Source organism: Papaver somniferum, chromosome 10 (genome assembly GCF_003573695.1).
Source record: "Papaver somniferum cultivar HN1 chromosome 10, ASM357369v1, whole genome shotgun sequence".
NCBI classification, from domain to species: Eukaryota; Viridiplantae; Streptophyta; class Magnoliopsida; order Ranunculales; family Papaveraceae; genus Papaver; species Papaver somniferum.
In genome coordinates, this window is record NC_039367.1 from 46,505,865 (window position 1) to 46,523,714 (window position 17,850).

The 17,850-nt window shown below is 36.8% G+C and overlaps 1 protein-coding gene across 2 annotated transcripts; it reads left to right on the top strand.

Annotated features, from left to right (window-relative positions):
• Positions 1-277: 277 nt before the first annotated feature.
• Positions 278-6,004, top strand: LOC113318144 (histone-lysine N-methyltransferase family member SUVH9-like). Of its 2 annotated transcripts, none has more exons than XR_003344298.1 (2): positions 278-2,525; positions 5,508-6,004. XR_003344298.1 is itself a non-coding variant. In XM_026566269.1 (2 exons), exon 1 carries the CDS (start codon positions 411-413, stop codon positions 2,457-2,459), a length of 2,049 nt encoding a protein of 682 aa, XP_026422054.1. In that variant the 5' UTR covers positions 278-410; the 3' UTR covers positions 2,460-2,489; positions 5,508-6,004. The 2 variants fall into 2 exon arrangements, 1 of the variants encoding a protein (XP_026422054.1); XM_026566269.1 differs by having other exon boundaries at positions 278-2,489.
• The last annotated feature ends 11,846 nt before the right edge of the window (positions 6,005-17,850 follow it).

The window sequence follows — 17,850 nt, forward strand, 5'->3', positions numbered from 1 at the left end:
CTACATTCATCGTGGCTAGACATCGAGAAATATCCTAAGAGGAAAATCAACGGACAATCACAGTGCTCTCGGCATTTGGATCATAAATGGGCAGAAGAGCTATCTCACACGGTGTAATTTCGGACAAAGTTTCGGTAAATATATCTCTTCCGAAATACAAATAAAAAATCATCGACATATATTCGGATCTGATTCTTGTCATACCCACCATACCCACGAGCAACAACCCGTCCTTACCGACCCTAGACGTTTTAAGTAACTTACCAGACATTTCAGATGTCATTCAGACAGCCCTCAGCCTCAGTCTCAGACGAACTGAACCAGCAACGTCACGAAATGTACCCAAAAAGATCTCTCCAAACATAACCTGAAATTACATGGAAATTTGATTCATAGAAGTTCTTTTCGTTATGGGTTCAATTGTTCCATTCCAAGACCTAAATCATCCACCACCACCACCACAAAAACCATTACACATTTTCCCTAAAATCGAACCTAAAGTAGAACCATTAGATGAACCACCACCAGGAATTCCATCCATTTACACCTCAAGTTCAATTCAAAACCCAACAATTACAGATCCTGATCCTCTCCAACTCTTCCCAGCTACTGATATTACTTCAAATGCAAGTGCAAATGAAAATGATGTTTATTCAGAATTCTATAGGATATCTGAATTGTTCAAGACTGCTTTTTCCCAGAAGGGGGGAGCACAACGGAATTATCATGAAAATAATAAGAATCATGAAGTGGAGGAGGAGATGTTAGAAGACCCTAATACTACTGCTACTCCTACTACTGATTGCTTGTCTATTGTACCAGTTTCTCAACAAGAAGGGGAGGTTGTTTCTACAGATGTTGTAACCAAACGCCAATTAAGTTTTAGGTCATCTGAAATGGTCAGGGTTTCGACTCTTGGACCTGAAGATCAAAGATATTTTAGAGATTTAGTAAGAAGATCAAGAATGTTGTTTGAATCTCTTCGGATTTTATCCATATTTGAAGAAGATAAGGGCAGAAATATTGGGATAGTGATGAAGAGATTGAGAGGAGATTTAAAGGCTGCTGCATTGATGAGAGATAAAGGATTATGGCTGAATAGAGATAAGAGGATCATTGGTAATATACCTGGTGTTTGTGTTGGTGACATTTTCTTTTTTAGGATGGAGATGTGTGTCTTAGGATTACATGGTCAAGTTCAAGCTGGAATTGATTATGTACCTGCTGTGAGGTCTACTAGTGGGGAGCCAGTGGCGACCAGTATTATTGTCTCAGGTGGATATGAAGATGATGAAGATCAAGGTGATGTTATTATATACACTGGGCAAGGTGGGCAACTCAAGAATACTACCAAACAAAGTGTTCATCAGAAACTTGAAGGAGGTAATCTTGCATTGGAGAGGAGTATGTTCTATGGTATTGAGATTAGAGTGATTAGAGGGTTGAAACACGAAGGTAGTCCTACTAATAAAGCTTATGTCTACGACGGTCTTTATAGGGTTGTTGATTCGTGGTTTGATGTTGGTAAGTCTGGTTTTGGCGTTTACAAGTACAAACTTGTTAGAATGGAGGATCAACATGAAATGGGTAGTGCAATTATTAGGTTTGCCATGGAAATTAGGATAAATGCATTGGCTACAAGACCGAAAGGTTACTTGAGTCTTGATATCTCAAATGGAAAAGAAAACATTCCTGTTTTTCTTTTTAATAATATCGATGCTGATCAAACACCATTGTGTTATGAGTATTTGCCGAAGTCTGTTTACCCTCCATTTACATTTCAGCAAATGGGTAATGCTGGTGGTTGTCATTGTGTTCATGGTTGTTCGGAGGATTGTTATTGTGCTCAGAAAAATGGAGGGGAATTCGCGTACGATCGAAACGGGATGCTGGTGAGAGGAAAGCCATTGATATATGAATGTGGTCCATTCTGTAGCTGCCCTCCAACATGTCGAAATCGTGTAAGCCAGAAAGGGTTGAAACGCCATTTGGAAATATTCAGGTCGAGGGAAACAGGTTGGGGAGTCCGTCCCTTGGATTTAATTCCTGCGGGTTCTTTTGTCTGTGAGTACACTGGCGTGGTGCTGACAAGGCAACAAGCGATGGTTCTTTCAATGAATGGCGATGGTTTGATTTATCCAAGTCGGTTTCCTGAACGGTGGTCAGAATGGGGAGACATATCTCAGATCTTCCCTGACTTTATAAGGCCAACATACCCATCCATTCCCCCGTTGAATTTTGCAATGGACGTTGCTAGAATGAGGAATGTTGCTTGTTATATTAGCCATAGTTCAAGCCCGAATGTGTTGGTTCAGTTCGTTATGTATGATCACCACAATGTGTTGTATCCTCATCTGATGATTTTTGCGATAGAAAATATCCCACCACTGAGAGAGCTCAGTCTCGATTATGGAGTGGCTGAAGACTGGGGGGAGGATAAACTCGCCATCTGTAACTAAATTTTGAAGGGTTCTGTCATGATCTTGAACGTATGTTGCTTGGACCAACTTCTCTTACTCTCTTTGGTAATTCTTTGATTCTTTTCTTGCATTTTGGTTAAGGCTCCCCTTATATCATGCTACACATTCTTCTAATATGCCATGTTGTTAGTTTATGTATGGTTATATCTTTGTTCAGCTTATGTATCTTGGAACTGATTGTTATTTGGTAGTTCTGTCAAGGTCATCCATGCTTAGCAATTAACGGGGATCACTCTCTGTAAAAAAAAGTATACAAGCTTTTCTGTTTTTACATGTTTTTCATGTTTGTTTGTTGAGATCAGAGGAGTGCATTGAGTATTGCTCTCAGCTTTTCCATCTATTTCAATTGAATTTTTTATGATTTGTTGACCATATTGTTTCTTCTCCTTGTTTTTAGCCATTTAGTTTTTGCGAATAAGCAGAATACTATCGAATATGAGCTTCATTTGCTACTTTTTATGTACCTTAGGGAAAAATGTACGTCATAGAAGATAAGCTGGAATTGGAAGGATGATTTCTGTCATTACTGTATAAGCTGGCCTTTATATGTATACAACATTTAACAATGTCAATGTTAATGATATACTAACAAACAAATGACGGTTTTGATTTTAAGTGGATCTCATAGAGTCTATGCAAATTAGGCGCTCAACTTAGACATTTAATAGACTGTTTTGATGTCTTTCCCAACATGTTAAATCTCGCTGCTGTTGATGATCCATTTTTAGGTATAGGACCCATCAAAAGATCCAGTACTTAGGCTTACATACAAGTAAATTACACTTCAAGTAATTCTGGATTGAGAATTCTAATCTTGAGGAAGAAAAACTAGAGTTGCTAAATCCTGAAAATTACGAATGTGGGAAGTGTTTATATTCCTTAGAATTACTTGTGTAGAAAAAGTTCTATAGATCATGTGCTAGTGGTGCGTATAGAGGAAGAGAGATGTCTGCTGGGAAATAATTCAGAGAGGGAATAGGATGTAGGGAGATGCAACTAGGTTAAAGTAACTTGAAAAGTAAAGATGTAGAAGTCTTCTCATCGATTAAATAGAGAGATTCAACACATAGTACAGTATGCATTTTGAAGGTACAATTGTTGTCGTCTTTCGATTGTTAAATATAAAGTTTACGCTTCTATCGAGCAATTGATTGTTTCTATTATTTCTCTTGTTCGCTACTGTTTGTTATCTTATTGATGAAATGTGTATTGCAAGCTGAAATTAGTATTTTAACCTCAGTTTAAGGGATCTCGCTGAGCATCTATGTTCTGCGTGATGCTCAGCGAAATATGAAAATGAGGTGTATTCAGATCATTTTTCAGTGATGCTATATAGATGCTCAACCGCTGTCTATATTTTCCTTGCTGATATTGCGTCTTAGTGTATATAGAATATATGATGATCTGTAGTACATTTATACAATTGCACCTTGTGACCGTGGTTAATTCACCCAGAGTGTAGCCTAGTTCATTTCCAAATAAAGATGTAAGATATTTTGCGGGTAAACGTTTCAGCATATCCGAAGGCCGAAATTGAAATGAAATGAGATGTTGTGACAGTTCCATGCACAAGTTCAACGCACTGGGCTAACTTGCTAAACAACTCTGAATTACTCTATGTTTGTACAATAGGAAAAGGAAGAAAGAAATCATTATAACAAGTGAAACAAGGATTTTTAATGCTTAGACATGTTAGTTTCTTACTTGTTATTTTGAGGTTTTGCTGGTCAACATATGATGTAGCCTTAAGTTATTAAAACGTCTCATTCGTTGTTCAGTTTTTAGTTTACTCACATGATTGCACGGAAATTCAGTATCAGCAAAGTCGTTAACCGTGGTTTGTCTACTCTGAGGATCTATTGTAGTAAAGATTTCTTTCATCCAGCCACCAATATTTTTTTATTGTAGTTTCAACTCTATGAAGAAAAGCAGAGCATGTTAGGGAGTTTTGGAAATTCTACAAAAAAAATTAACAGTTCATTACATGCACCTTTTGGCAATATATCTGGTACAAGTGTGAGTCAACTTCTTGCAGTTAGTGGACCAAAAGCAACACAACAATCAGTTCATGGAGTTTGAAATTAGATACTTCCCCATAATAGGAGTAAATGTAAGATGTTTCCTAATTCCTGATAATCAGTTCTAAACTTTCATTTCATATTCCACCACGTGGAATAAAAATAAATGATACGCTGAAGATGATACTTAGGTAAAATATTTGCAAAAATGTAACAACAGTTTAGGGTAGTACTTACTAGGTCCTCTTTTTTTTTTGGAAGCAACACTAGGTCTTTTATTTAGCACCTAAACTCGTCTGCGTTGATTTGCCCTCAAATAATGCAAGTTGTTGCTATCCATTGGCAAATTAACTAAATATAATCCTTGTTACTAAAGAATTAAAAAGTTTGTGCTTTTGAACACTTACAAGAAGGTGCTAGTTTAGTTTTCCGAAAAAAAAGAATATCAGTACACACAACTGTAGCACCTAGTAAAATTGGCATTGGATCATTCATATTCTGTTGAGTGTTTTGCTTTGGTATCTTTGTTTCATTAGTCTGGCGAAAATCCAGTGTTTTAGGTGCTAATGTTGAATCAACATACTATAATTACTGCATTTATTTAAGGTTTCTGTTTCAATGTTTTCTTCAAGTTGCGTTGGAAATGGTTGACTACATTTTAAGTACAATTAATGTTAGTTTTAATCATCTTTTGTTCCTTGTCTTTTTTTCCTCTTAGAAGATAGTAATATATAAGCATTTAACCAACATATAGATTTATGCAGCGTCATCTGGAAGAATATATTTTCCTTTTAAACAAAAATGCGCCTTCCTGTCATGGGTTAATGCTGGATCGATATATCATATTCCAGATGTGAACACCTATTCTTCATAAGCTATTACCAAAATAGCAGCATGTTGATAAATCTGCAAATGCATCTTTTTTTTTTGGTGTTTACCTTTATATACGTTTGTGTCATATGCTTCTAGAATGCCTAATATTCTACAGTCTTTTTAATTTTCTGTGCAGATGGAACTTTCATTCCACCTATAAGGAGCAGTTCGGGAGTTGTGAAAAGTCAGCTTTTGGCAGTTCTATTTCGTAAGTACTTTTTTCTCCAAGCGCATGTTATCAAGGAAGTTTTGCAGGCAGCTACTCTAATCATAAAGCATCGGACGAGATAGCTTTGGCTCTATTATAGTATGTACAGAAGCTTTTCTTAGTTCATGACTACTATGCTGACAATGAGATACAAGCAATACAGGTACAAAAAGCTGAAGCTTCAAATATGTTCGAGGCTGCGGGTAAAACATGCAGCTGTTACTTGTATGTAAAACCTTCAGTTACCTTAAGGTCCGCGAGATGACGTCTGAAGGAATCTGTATTGTATGTTTTTGTAAGCTTAACACGCGATGTATGAACTCTTGTATCTGATTATCATGTATATACAAGTCAAAAGATTTGATGTAGAAACATTTGTACTGCAGGGAATGAAATGGATAAATGCCATCAAAGCTTCATGTTTACTGTTCTTTTGTCGTCTTTATTATGTCCTTTTAACAAATCTTTCTTGCTGGTTAGAAAAGAATATGCAAACATGTGATGCAGACGTATAATTTGTTGTTTTGATGCCTGTCCACATGGCAAGTGTCCATGCCTGTGAACTTAAATTTTGTTCTCGGCATCAAGCAGTAATTTTCTTTTCTTTAGAAAGGAGGAGTGTAGATTAAGCAATTGGAAGGGAACATAGACTTTACTTGCTGCTAGTGACAAACCTGGCTATACCCATCTATTATACAAGTGAGGAAGCAAAGAAATGAAAGAAGTGAACAAATCATGAAAGACAATGCCGAGGAAGGAAATAGCTCAAATGCAGATAGCAGGCGTTCCAGTTTGTTTGGTCCCCTGACATCAGCGGAGGATAGTGATGGCCCTTCTATTGATCACGTCAACATGAAGGGAACAAACACTGGGGCAACAGCGACTTTCAACCAAGATCCGGCAGGTGATTCCAGTAACTGTTTTAGTATTAACATTTATGTGAACAACAGCGTTCAAGGCATTAACAACTCTATTGTGCTCGAGAGCGAGATAGTAATGGAAAACCCAGGAGTCCACTTACATTTTAAGGAATTGAACTTCAAAAAACAACCACTGAGAAGAAAGAGGAAGAAAACAAGGAAGAATATGATGATATTGGGGAAAAAGAAGAATACTGAGTCACGATTATGGTTCGATCAATCCCTGTTTCATCTTTTTCTATTCTGTCTAGCGGTTATGTTTTGGTCCTGTTGTTTAAGAGTTTGATTCGATCAAGATTTACTTGGGAAACAAAGCAAAAGAACGATTTCAGTTTGTACTAATCTGTATCTTGTGTTATTAGAGAATACAGACCATCTTTTTTTTCTTCTTCCTGATAGGTTATAGTTATACGAATCCCATATAGCACGCCGAACATGCAGATCTACCACCATGTTTATTTGCATCTGACTCGCGATCTGAATCCGAGTACCCCTGACTATAGCACGCCGAACATGCAGATCCACCACCATGTTTGTTTGATCTGACTCGCGATCTGGATATGAGTCAACTCCTGACTCGTTGTCAGTCACATGTCAGACCGTTTGTTTTCTTTTTTGAGTCAGATCTGATTCGACCTATGACTCAGACCTAATCCCGGATTCAGACTCATTTAAGTCAGGTATGGAAATACCCCTGATTCATAAACCTTGCCATTCACTCACATATTTTTGAGTTTGTTGAGTCAGCTCTGACTCAAAAGATAAATATATTGAATTAGATTCAGACGACTCAGATGAGTCAGGAATAACCAAACACGGTGCATGTCCGGGAGCTACAGCCGAAATTAAAAATGACCCATAAAGGTTAAGTCTTGAATTTTTTTCCTATGTTTTGTAAGGGAAGGCGGTAGTCTAGTTAGTAAGCTCGCCAACTTTATCCGTATAATTCTCGAGCCCGTTTGCATCGTTCGAATCCGTCCAAATCATCCGTACGTTTGGAACCCCGTTTTAGATTCACGAATTTCCAACTTACAACGAATAATACACGTATTTACGAATTACCGAATTAAACGACCCGTATAATGTCACGTCATCACCAAATTATCATTCTGGATTACATTTTTGGCTTTTAAAATCATACATACACCAATCTAAGCACTATACGACCAACATCATACATGTTATTGCTGATTATATTATCTTCCCTCTTCAAGGCCTTGACAAAATAAGCTCTCACGTCGAACGGTGATGAAACCCTCGCTTCCTATTGGCCGAAATAGGCCTTTTCTAATGCAGAAGCTATGGTGAGGACACTTGGCATAACTCTATTGGTCGAAATATTAAAAATTTGGTTACACTTTGTTTACATCAAGTATTTAACGATTCGTTAGTAACGGCGTCTATAAAAAAGTAGGTAGACAACACTTCCGTCGGAGTTTTAGTCTAATTAATTTCTTCACATCGTGTTTACACCGAATACTTAACTGTATGTTAGTAACACCGTCTCAGGTGGACAATACTTCCACCCGAAAAATCACGTAAATTATAAGAAAATCAGTTTTTCCGAAGTGTTTCTTTAATTAGGAAACCAAATTATTATGGAAATCATGGGAACCGTGTTAGTAAAGTTTCAATCTTATTATGGAAATCGTGTTAGTAAGGAAACCAGATGATCTGTTGTCTATACATTTTTTTTAGTTGATTTGATTCAACTCATAACCTTGCTTTAATCTCATAATCCCGTTTGTTTTGATTTTGATAATGCTCTACCACAGGATCCAGCATGACAAGGAATCTTAAGAGCTTAAGATACAAAGTTGTATCATACTTATTAGATCCGATTTGTTTTTCTTTTTGCATTGCATGATTTTATCCGATAGGTTAGATAGTTGTGACTCGAAAAGAAAAGATTTACGCGTCGTTTGGCAGAAAACCAGGTTTCTTGATTGACTGAGCTGATGAAGATTTCGTGAGTTATATTTCTCGCACCCTAATTTTAAATTTCTGGAATAATGGTGCCCTTATCTTTAGAGTGTCTGTACTTATATTTTCCGCCACCAATCTCTGTTGTGACTACATGTGTATAGTGTAGATTGGTTTGTCTATATTAATGCAATGTCCTGACAAACTCTTGTAAGAACTATTCACTGTTTTTCATTAAGATTGAATATCATTTTCTTCACCTGTCATTATGGTACCAAGAGCAGGTTAAGCTTTTTAAGCTTTTTGATCCTTCAATGGTGATTTTTTCTTCATCTTCAACAAAATTCTGTGATCTTTTTCTCTTGCAACAGTGATTCACAGATACTCTCTTGGGTGAAGATTATTTTTTCTCCGGTATTCTTTGTTTCTTCACTTCCTGTAACTTTCTCAGATCTACTTTTGAAAATTTTTCAATTCGTTCTTCTATCAAGATTTCCTCACATTCTTGATCTGGTTTGTTCATCATACTAGCTTTTATCTTCTTTTTCTTTCGTTTTTTGTTCAAATCTTGATTTATTTCAATGGATCAAAGACCTAATGTTCGAATTTCCACACTTCCGCTCAATACTATTGCTCATATAATCCCTTTGAAACTCAAGGATGATAATTTCATCACCTCGAAAGCTTTAATGTTACCACTTTTCAAGAAATTCCAGGTTGAAAAGTTTATCGATGGTTCTTTTCCATGTCCTGATCAAGGAACCACAAGAGCTCAACTAGCTGAATATCAAGATTGGATTGCTGAAGATACAACTCTTCTTTTTTGGATCCAATCAATAATTTCTGATTCAACTATTGGTTATGTTGCTGGTGCTGCTACTTCTAGAGGATTGTGGCTTAGCATTCAAGAAAGATTTGCTCATACTTCTGCAACTCATGCGATTCATATTCGTACCAAGCTTCAATCTCTCAAAATGAGTAGTTATGTATCAAAATATCTAATGGAGATTAAAAGCCTTCAAGATCAACTTGCAGCTGCAGGATCTCAAATTTCAGACACTGAAATGGTGGTAACTATTTTATCTGGCTTGCCTCTAGAGTATCATTCCTTTGCTACTTCCATTAGAATTCGTAATCCTCCAGTATCAAGCAAGGAACTGTTCAATCTGCTCATGAATGAAGAAATTGTTGTAACCAATACCAAAACTGATTCTGAAGCCAAAGCTTTTGCGGCTCAATATTATCAACAGTTCAAACCTACTTCTAGTTACAATTCTAGACCTTCATACTCAAACTCAGTTTTTCATAGAGGTGGATCAAGAGGTCGAGGTGGTCGACATCCAAATCCTAATTTCTTCTCAAGACCTTCTTATGGAAGAGGCACTACTTCTGAAATTAAACCTTGTCAAATCTGCAAAGGCAAGAATCATGATGCTACTGAATGTCACCAAAGGCTTAATTTCTCATATCAAGGCAAACCTCCACCAGCAAATCTTCAGGCAATGTTAGCAGCTGCAGATATTTTTGATGATTCTCCCTGGTATGCAGATAGTGGAGCTAACAATCACATCACTTCTAATGATGCTAATCTGACTACTTCTTCTCCTTATGATGGTGCTGAGATGATTTCAACAACTAGTGTCCAAGGTATGCACATCTCTCATATTGGCCACTCATTAAAACATGTGAATGATCATTCCTTTACTCTTAATAACATTTTAGTTGTGCCAAAAGCCTCTCAAAACCTTTTGTCAGTTCACAAATTTACCACAGACAACCACTGCTCTTTAACTTTTGATTCTTTTGGTTTTTATGTGAAGGACTTGACCTCTCAGAGGATACTTTTGCAAGGGCCACATAAAAATGGTCTTTACCCTATTCAATTCAATTCACACACTGCTCCTGCTGCATACTCCAGTTCTCTCATCACCAGTCATATTCTACACAAAAGACTTGGACATCCATCTTTTCAAACCTTGCAAAGACTGTGCCATCAATTACAACTACCTAAAGTCTCTAGCCCACCTTTATTTTGTAATGATTGTAAACTGGGAAGAATGCACAAACTTCCTTTTAGTCTTTCTAGTACTGTTGCTGCTCAATCTTTAGAGCTTCTTCATATGGACTTATGGGGTCCCTGTCATGTCAGCTCTCTTTCAGGCTCATACTACTATGCTAATGTTGTAGATGAGTACTCCAAGTATTGTTGGATCTTTCCACTAGTTAATAAATCTGATTTCAGACAAGTCTTCATTAATTTTGTCACTCAAATTGGAAACTTCTATTCTTTATCTGTTAAATGTATTAGAACTGATAATGGTGGTGAGTTTACTGGCAATCTTTTTAAAGCTTATCTTACTCAAAAGGGAATTCTTCATGATTTTTCTTGTCCCAAAACACCTGAGCAAAATGATGTTGCTGAGGTAAAACATAAACATATTTTGGACATTGGTAGAACTCTTTTGATCCAATCTGGTTTGTTTCTCAACTGTGGTCTTACTCAATATTCTTTTAGTTTAATTAGCTGTTGTCAGTTTTGTGTTTAGGACGCTTATTCCTCTAATGTTTTCTTAACGTGCACATTGGATTAATGGATTCACATTCACTAAGATCCAGAGCAGGGATTTGTAGAATAAGCTGAGAGTTCAGTGGTCGAGAAAAAGTCTTGGATGTACTGCACGAGCAGGGTTTAGACGGGTGATTCAGGTGCTCAAAAGTATATACAAGCTAAGAAATATCCTGCAGCGTGCTCAAAATTGTGTACAAGCTAAGGAAGAGCTTGCAGCTTCCAATGAGATGGTAAAACTTATCCCAAAGTAGATAACACTTATACTTCTATTAACTGATTAACGGACTCTCAGTACGGACGTAAGCTAATGCTTTTGAAGAATGGAAGTGGTATTGGTTAATTAACACATACCAGGTTCAGATTGTTTAAATTAGTGAATTACGTGATAAGTTTTCAGATAGATGTTTCATTATAAATTGGATACTTATTATCTGTTTTGCCTAGGGTGCAGTTCTACTGATGGATTACGAATCTTCATTGAAACCTATATCTTGATTTGATCTTTTGGTCATTATCAATTAACTATACATGTATGGCCTGGGTTGCAGAGGAGAGGCTGGAGAAGTCATGGATGCCGGTAAAATCTTCGTCCAACTGTGTTTTCCAAAATTATATTTCGGTATGGTTCGTATGGAAGAACCTTGAATACCAAAAGTAGTGCTCACTATTCTGATTTTATCAGCTGGCATGAAAATATTTGTATCTTGACGGAATTTGGAGTACTGCTGGTGGTGTCCAATAGACTTGGAAAGGTGGGTAATTCTTCCCTTTTATTTCAAGCTTAAAAACTCGGGTTTGGGGTTTCAGATTGTTTTGTATTTAACTTGATTCCCAACTCAACTTCAATTGATCTTTTATGACGAATGGATACAAAACCAAAAGTAAAGTGGTTTGATAATCATATTCAACTTCCCATAATCTTTCGCAGCGCCTAAGAACACGAAGCTGTTGGTGAGCTTAACCATGCTAAGACGATCAATAACTTGGGTACTGAACCAAAGACATTTAACATGTATGTATGATAATTATGTAAATCCTGTTACAGACATTTTGCACCAAAGAACAGATCTCTCATTTTATATATAATTTGAGTGGAAATTGCTGGCCTCACATTGAAAGTTAGACCAAAAGCTCGAATTCTAGAGCTCCTGGGCCACGACCAATAAGAATCAAGGATTGACGTAGAAAATTATAATGGATAGGTAAATGAGCGCCAAATCATGCTCTTCCTGGGCCACGACCAATAAGAATCAAGGGTTGACGTAGCAAAATAGAATGGATAGGTAAATGAGCGCCGAATCATGCTCTTGGCCCCCGACCAATAAGAAAGGATTGACGTAGCACAGTAGAATGGGTGGGTAAATGAGCGTCGAATCATGCTCTTCATGGGCCACGACCAATAAGAATCAAGGATTGACGTAGCAAAATAGAATGGATAGGTAAATGAGCGCCGAATCATGCTCTTGGCCCCCGACTAATAAGAATCAAGGATTGACGTAGCACAATAGAACGGGTGGGTAAATGAGCGTCGAATCATGCTCTTGGCCCCCGACCAATAAGAATCGAGGGATTGACGTAGCAAAATAGAATGAGTAGGTAAATGAGCGCCGAATCACTTTCAATATACATAACCTATTTTTTACATAAAAACCTATACGCTTACATGAATTAATTACCTTTGGGACAACCAATTTGAACCCATGCAACGGACGGGCGCACATCTATTTACCATTGTATTCGGCGATTTTCCTTTCACGCTACATATAAGGTGATGATTACTCCCACGGATTGTGAGTGCCATTAACAAATACCTAACTGCATAAGTTGATGATTACTCCATAAACCATAAACCATAAACAGATACCTAAATGTTAAATGGCATTGGGATTCATACTTTGTTGTTGGCAAATTGTGTGGGTGAGATATATGGTACCGACACTTAATAAGGTTGTACGTAATGTATTTTTTCCATTGATCCTTAATTGTAATTTGTTGGAGCTGTTGACCATTCAGGCTAATGAATCTGGGAAGTTTTACATAAATATAGTGCTCGATGTGATTAGTTTTTTTTAGTTGATCTGTATAACGGTTACACTCTCAATTTACCCATTGCAGAACAAAAAATATATGTGATGCAGGGAAAGACACCTGCTGGCAGTCACATGGGAGAGGATCAAAAGAGCAACGAAGAAATGCTAACATTTTTCGACATAAGTTAAAACGAAGACGAGGGAGAGGAAACTGATGACAAATCGCCACCGCTGGTTGAAGATAGTGATGGAGAAATTCCGATATTTATCGACCATAGCAATGGTAAAAATGAAGGTGAGGAGAGTGATGACGATTTAACTATTTTATAATTTTTATGATAGCAACATTTAATTTGTTACTGTTGCATTTTTTCCTTGGATTAGAACTCGATAGAAACATTAATTAGATTCCAAACTGATAATCTCTCCAAACCAAGTTGAATCTGTAAAAAAAAAAGTAATAATTTTCTTTTCTTTTTTATTACGAAAATCTAATCATATCTTGATGAAACTGATAAAAGAGAAAATATTTGTCAATTGGTAACTGAAGATGATTAGTACAATTTCAGAACTGGGAAAAAATTACAAAATTTAAGAAAAATCCCTGAATATAAAAACATTGAATTACTTAACTTATGCATTTATATCATAGTAACAAATTCGGTATGACAGACTTAAACCCGTGCAACGCATGGGCTCAACACTAGTTTTATATATAATTTGAGTGGAAATTGCTGGCCTCACATTGAAAGTTAGACCAAAAGCTCGAATTCTAGAGCTCCTGGGCCACGACCAATAAGAATCAAGGATTGACGTAGCAAATTATAATGGATAGGTAAATGAGCGCCGAATCATGCTCTTCCTGGGCCACGACCAATAAGAATCAAGGATTGACGTAGCAAAATAGAATGGATAGGTAAATGAGCGCCGAATCATGCTCTTGGCCCCCGACCAATAAGAATCAAGGATTGACGTAGCACAGTAGAATGGGTGGGTAAATGAGCGTCGAATCATGCTCTTCATGGGCCACGACCAATAAGAATCAAGGATTGACGTACCAAAATAGAATGGATAGGTAAATGAGCGCCGAATCATGCTCTTGGCCCCCGACCAATAAGAATCAAGGATTGACGTAGCACAATAGAACGGGTGGGTAAATGAGCGTCGAATCATGCTCTTGGCCCCCGACCAATAAGAATCGAGGGATTGACATAGCAAAATAGAATGAGTAGGTAAATGAGCGCCGAATCACTTTCAATATACATAACCTATTTTTTACATAAAAACCTATACGCTTACATGAATTAATTACCTTTGGGACAACCAATTTGAACCCGTGCAACGGACGGGCGCACATCTATTTACCATTGTATTCGGCGATTTTCCTTTCACGCTACATATAAGGTGATGATTGCTCCCACGGATTGTGAGTGCCATTAACAAATACCTAACTGCATAAGTTGATGATTACTCCATAAACCATAAACCATAAACAAATACCTAAATGTTAAATGGCATTGGGATTCATACTTTGTTGTTGGCAAATTGCGTGGGTGAGATATATGGTACCGACACTTAATAAGGTTGTACGTAATGTATTCTTCCCATTGATCCTTAATTGTAATTTGTTGGAGCTGTTGACCATTCAGACTAATGAATCTGGGAAGCTTTACATAAATATAGTGCTCGATGTGATTAGTTTTTTTTAGTTGATCTGTATAACGGTTACACTCTCAATTTACCCATTGCAGAACAAAAAATATATGTGATGCAGGGAAAAGACACCTGCTGGCAGTCACATGGGAGAGGATCAAAAGAGCAACGAAGAAATGCTAACATTTTTCGACATAAGTTAAAACGAAGACGAAGGAGAGGAGACTGATGACAAAACGCCACCGCTGATTGAAGATAGTGATGGAGAAATTCCGATATTTATCGACCATAGCAATGGTAAAAATGAAGGTGATGAGAGTGATGACGATTTAACTATTTTATAATTTTTATGATAGCAACATTTAATTTGTTACTGTTGCATTTTTTCCTTGGATTAGAACTCGATAAAAACATTAATTAGATTCCAAACTGATAATCTCTCCAAACCAAGTTGAATCTGTAAAAAAAAGTAATAATTTTCTTTTTTTTTTTATTACGAAAATCTAATCATATCTTGATGAAACTGATAGAAGAGAAAATATTTGTCAATTGGTAACTGAAGATGATTAGTACAATTTCAGAACTGGGAAAAAATTACAAAATTTAAGCAAAATCCCCGAATATAAAAACATTGAATTATTTAACTTATGCATTTATATCATAGTAACAAATTCGGTATGCCAGACTTAAACCCGTGCAACGCACGGGCTCAACACTAGTTCTGTTAACTCACAATGAAAACCTACTTTTTAGGTATGTCTTTATGTCATTCTAAAGCTGGAGGGACTGGTTTAGGTATTTATTTTTTCTTTTTTTCTTCTCATGGTATTCCTTTTTTATTCTTGGTTTTTTCGTAAGCCAGGTTGACATATTATTGGCTATCGAAACCAGTGATAGGGCACAACAGGCTCCTTTGCCTGGAGTAGTTGAACAAGTATTCGACGTATTCGTTTAGTTTTCTTAGATACGTAAGAAATTTTATGTCCTAAAAGGTACCATAACCCATTGTTAAACAGTATGAAGACAAGAAGAATATAGTAAGGCACAGTACAACTATAGGCTTTTGGTAGACATATATTGAATCTTCATTATTTTCTTAATTACAAAAAATCTGTCATTACCTAAACTAAGAATCAGATTTCGAGGAATATTAATCTTGAATGATAAACAACTCCTTCCGATTTTATTAATCATAGTTTTGTTTTTTTGGATAACTGGAGAATTTTATTGATTAAGTTTTTTCAGGCTCAAAATACCTGAATAACAAAGAAGCAATATGCTGTTTATCATGACTAAACTCTTCAATCACTGACTTATTCCTCCTAACTGATTTGGAAATGGAATCAACCAACTGATTGAGAGATCTACTAACATGACTAATCTTTGAAAACGGAAAAGAATCCAACAAGAGTTTAATATCTCTCAACACTTTTTTATTTTCCCATCTCACAAGTAGGGTATTTTTATTTATTGAATTGACAACAGTTTCTGCATCTGTAACTAGATGAATCTTGTCTAGCTCCATCACAAATTTCAAAAAATATGCATCGCCACGGGGCGGGGAAAAGCCCCGCGCACATCAAATCACAAATGAATCTCCACGGGACCGGGCGGAGCCCCGCACACACTAAGTGAAAAATGAAAAGAAAATGCCCGGTGCGTGGCACGAGCACAAATCTAGTATACATCGAATGTACAGTTCATTTAAATCATTAAGTCATAGTACCTAAGGCAAGATTTTTTTTAAAATGTTTTTTTACAGGTTAGCATATGTCGAATTTTGGGTTCCAAATTCGTATCTCTAAAGCGAATCATACACGTACATATGTCGTTCTGAATTACTCCGGAATCACGAACCGTTGATCGAACAACTTACATTCCGTCAAAATGAATAATACTCGTACGTTTATCGGTCGGAACTTTCCCCATACCCCGAAGTGCTAGTGGTGCACTGGGGACATGAATACTGTCATTCCCAATGACAATCCCAAGATAGGTTAAGACTTTGCTAACTTTCACCAAAATCGTCCCCCACTCTCCCCCATGATGTGTCCCCGTCTAAAATCCTAGATTTGGGAAGCCTTGAACCATTTTGGGTAGCAATGGGTTCATAACACTTCATGGAAATAACACATCGTGGAAGAAAGTTTTGGTGATAATAGCAAGGGACATCTAGCAAATTATTCCTCATAAGATATATATGTCCAACGTTCTGTGTGGTAATCCACTGTTAGAAACCAGCTTATTATGAGTGGGACCTAAGTTGGGTCAATTCACCCCATCCACGGTCAAACTTAATGTTTGGAGGATATGGACGATGTATTTCAAAATTTTGGACAAGTTTGGGCACAAATTTTACAAACCCGAGCTGATTGGGCAAGCATGAACACACATATTTCTAACCCATGCAACCATTCGACTTAAGGAACTATCAGATAACTATATGAAACTACTTTTATAACTGGTATCATCCCACCCGACCGGAAGAACTATAACATCATTACTCGGTATTACCCGGGCCTACAACCCTGGAGTTGAGCCTATAGATTAGCCATGATACATGTGTATCTTCCTCTCCCCGAGAAATAATAATCCTCATGACGGATTTGGGATAGAATTGTAATTCAGGAGGGATTGCTGATTTAAGGAAGTATTCCTATAAAAAGAAAATAGATTCCTATGAGGTTTGAGAAAACCAAGTCAAAGTAAGGAAATATACCTAGATAAGGAAATACTTCCTAGACAAAGTAATGTTCCTCGAAAGGGAAATACACCTATAAAAGGAAATATACCTAGAAAAGGAATTAGTCCTAGAAAGGGAAATAGTTCCTAGAAGGTTTGAGAAACCAAACCGAAAGCTATAAATAGAGATGTTTAGCTCATAGCTAAGACATCTGGAGTGTGGTTTGTGATATAAACACACTTAGATCTAGGGTGTGATTTGTGATACAGACACATCTAAATCTAGAAAGTGTGTTTTACCCCTAGAAAAAGGAGGTTTAACACGCACATCTAGAGAGAAGTTTGTGAGGAAATTAATTATTATAAAAGCAAGCTTAGCAAACAGTTTAAGGTTGATCCACTATTTAGAGAGATTGTGAACGTAGCAAAGAGGGAATTGTAATCGTTTTCTTGTTCATAATCTAGAGAAGATATATTTCTTCGAATTTGGTTTC

Bases quoted from the DNA above. Each gene is read 5' to 3' on its own strand.
- LOC113318144 (XM_026566269.1), top strand. From the start codon at position 411: ATGGGTTCAATTGTTCCATTCCAAGACCTAAATCATCCACCACCACCA.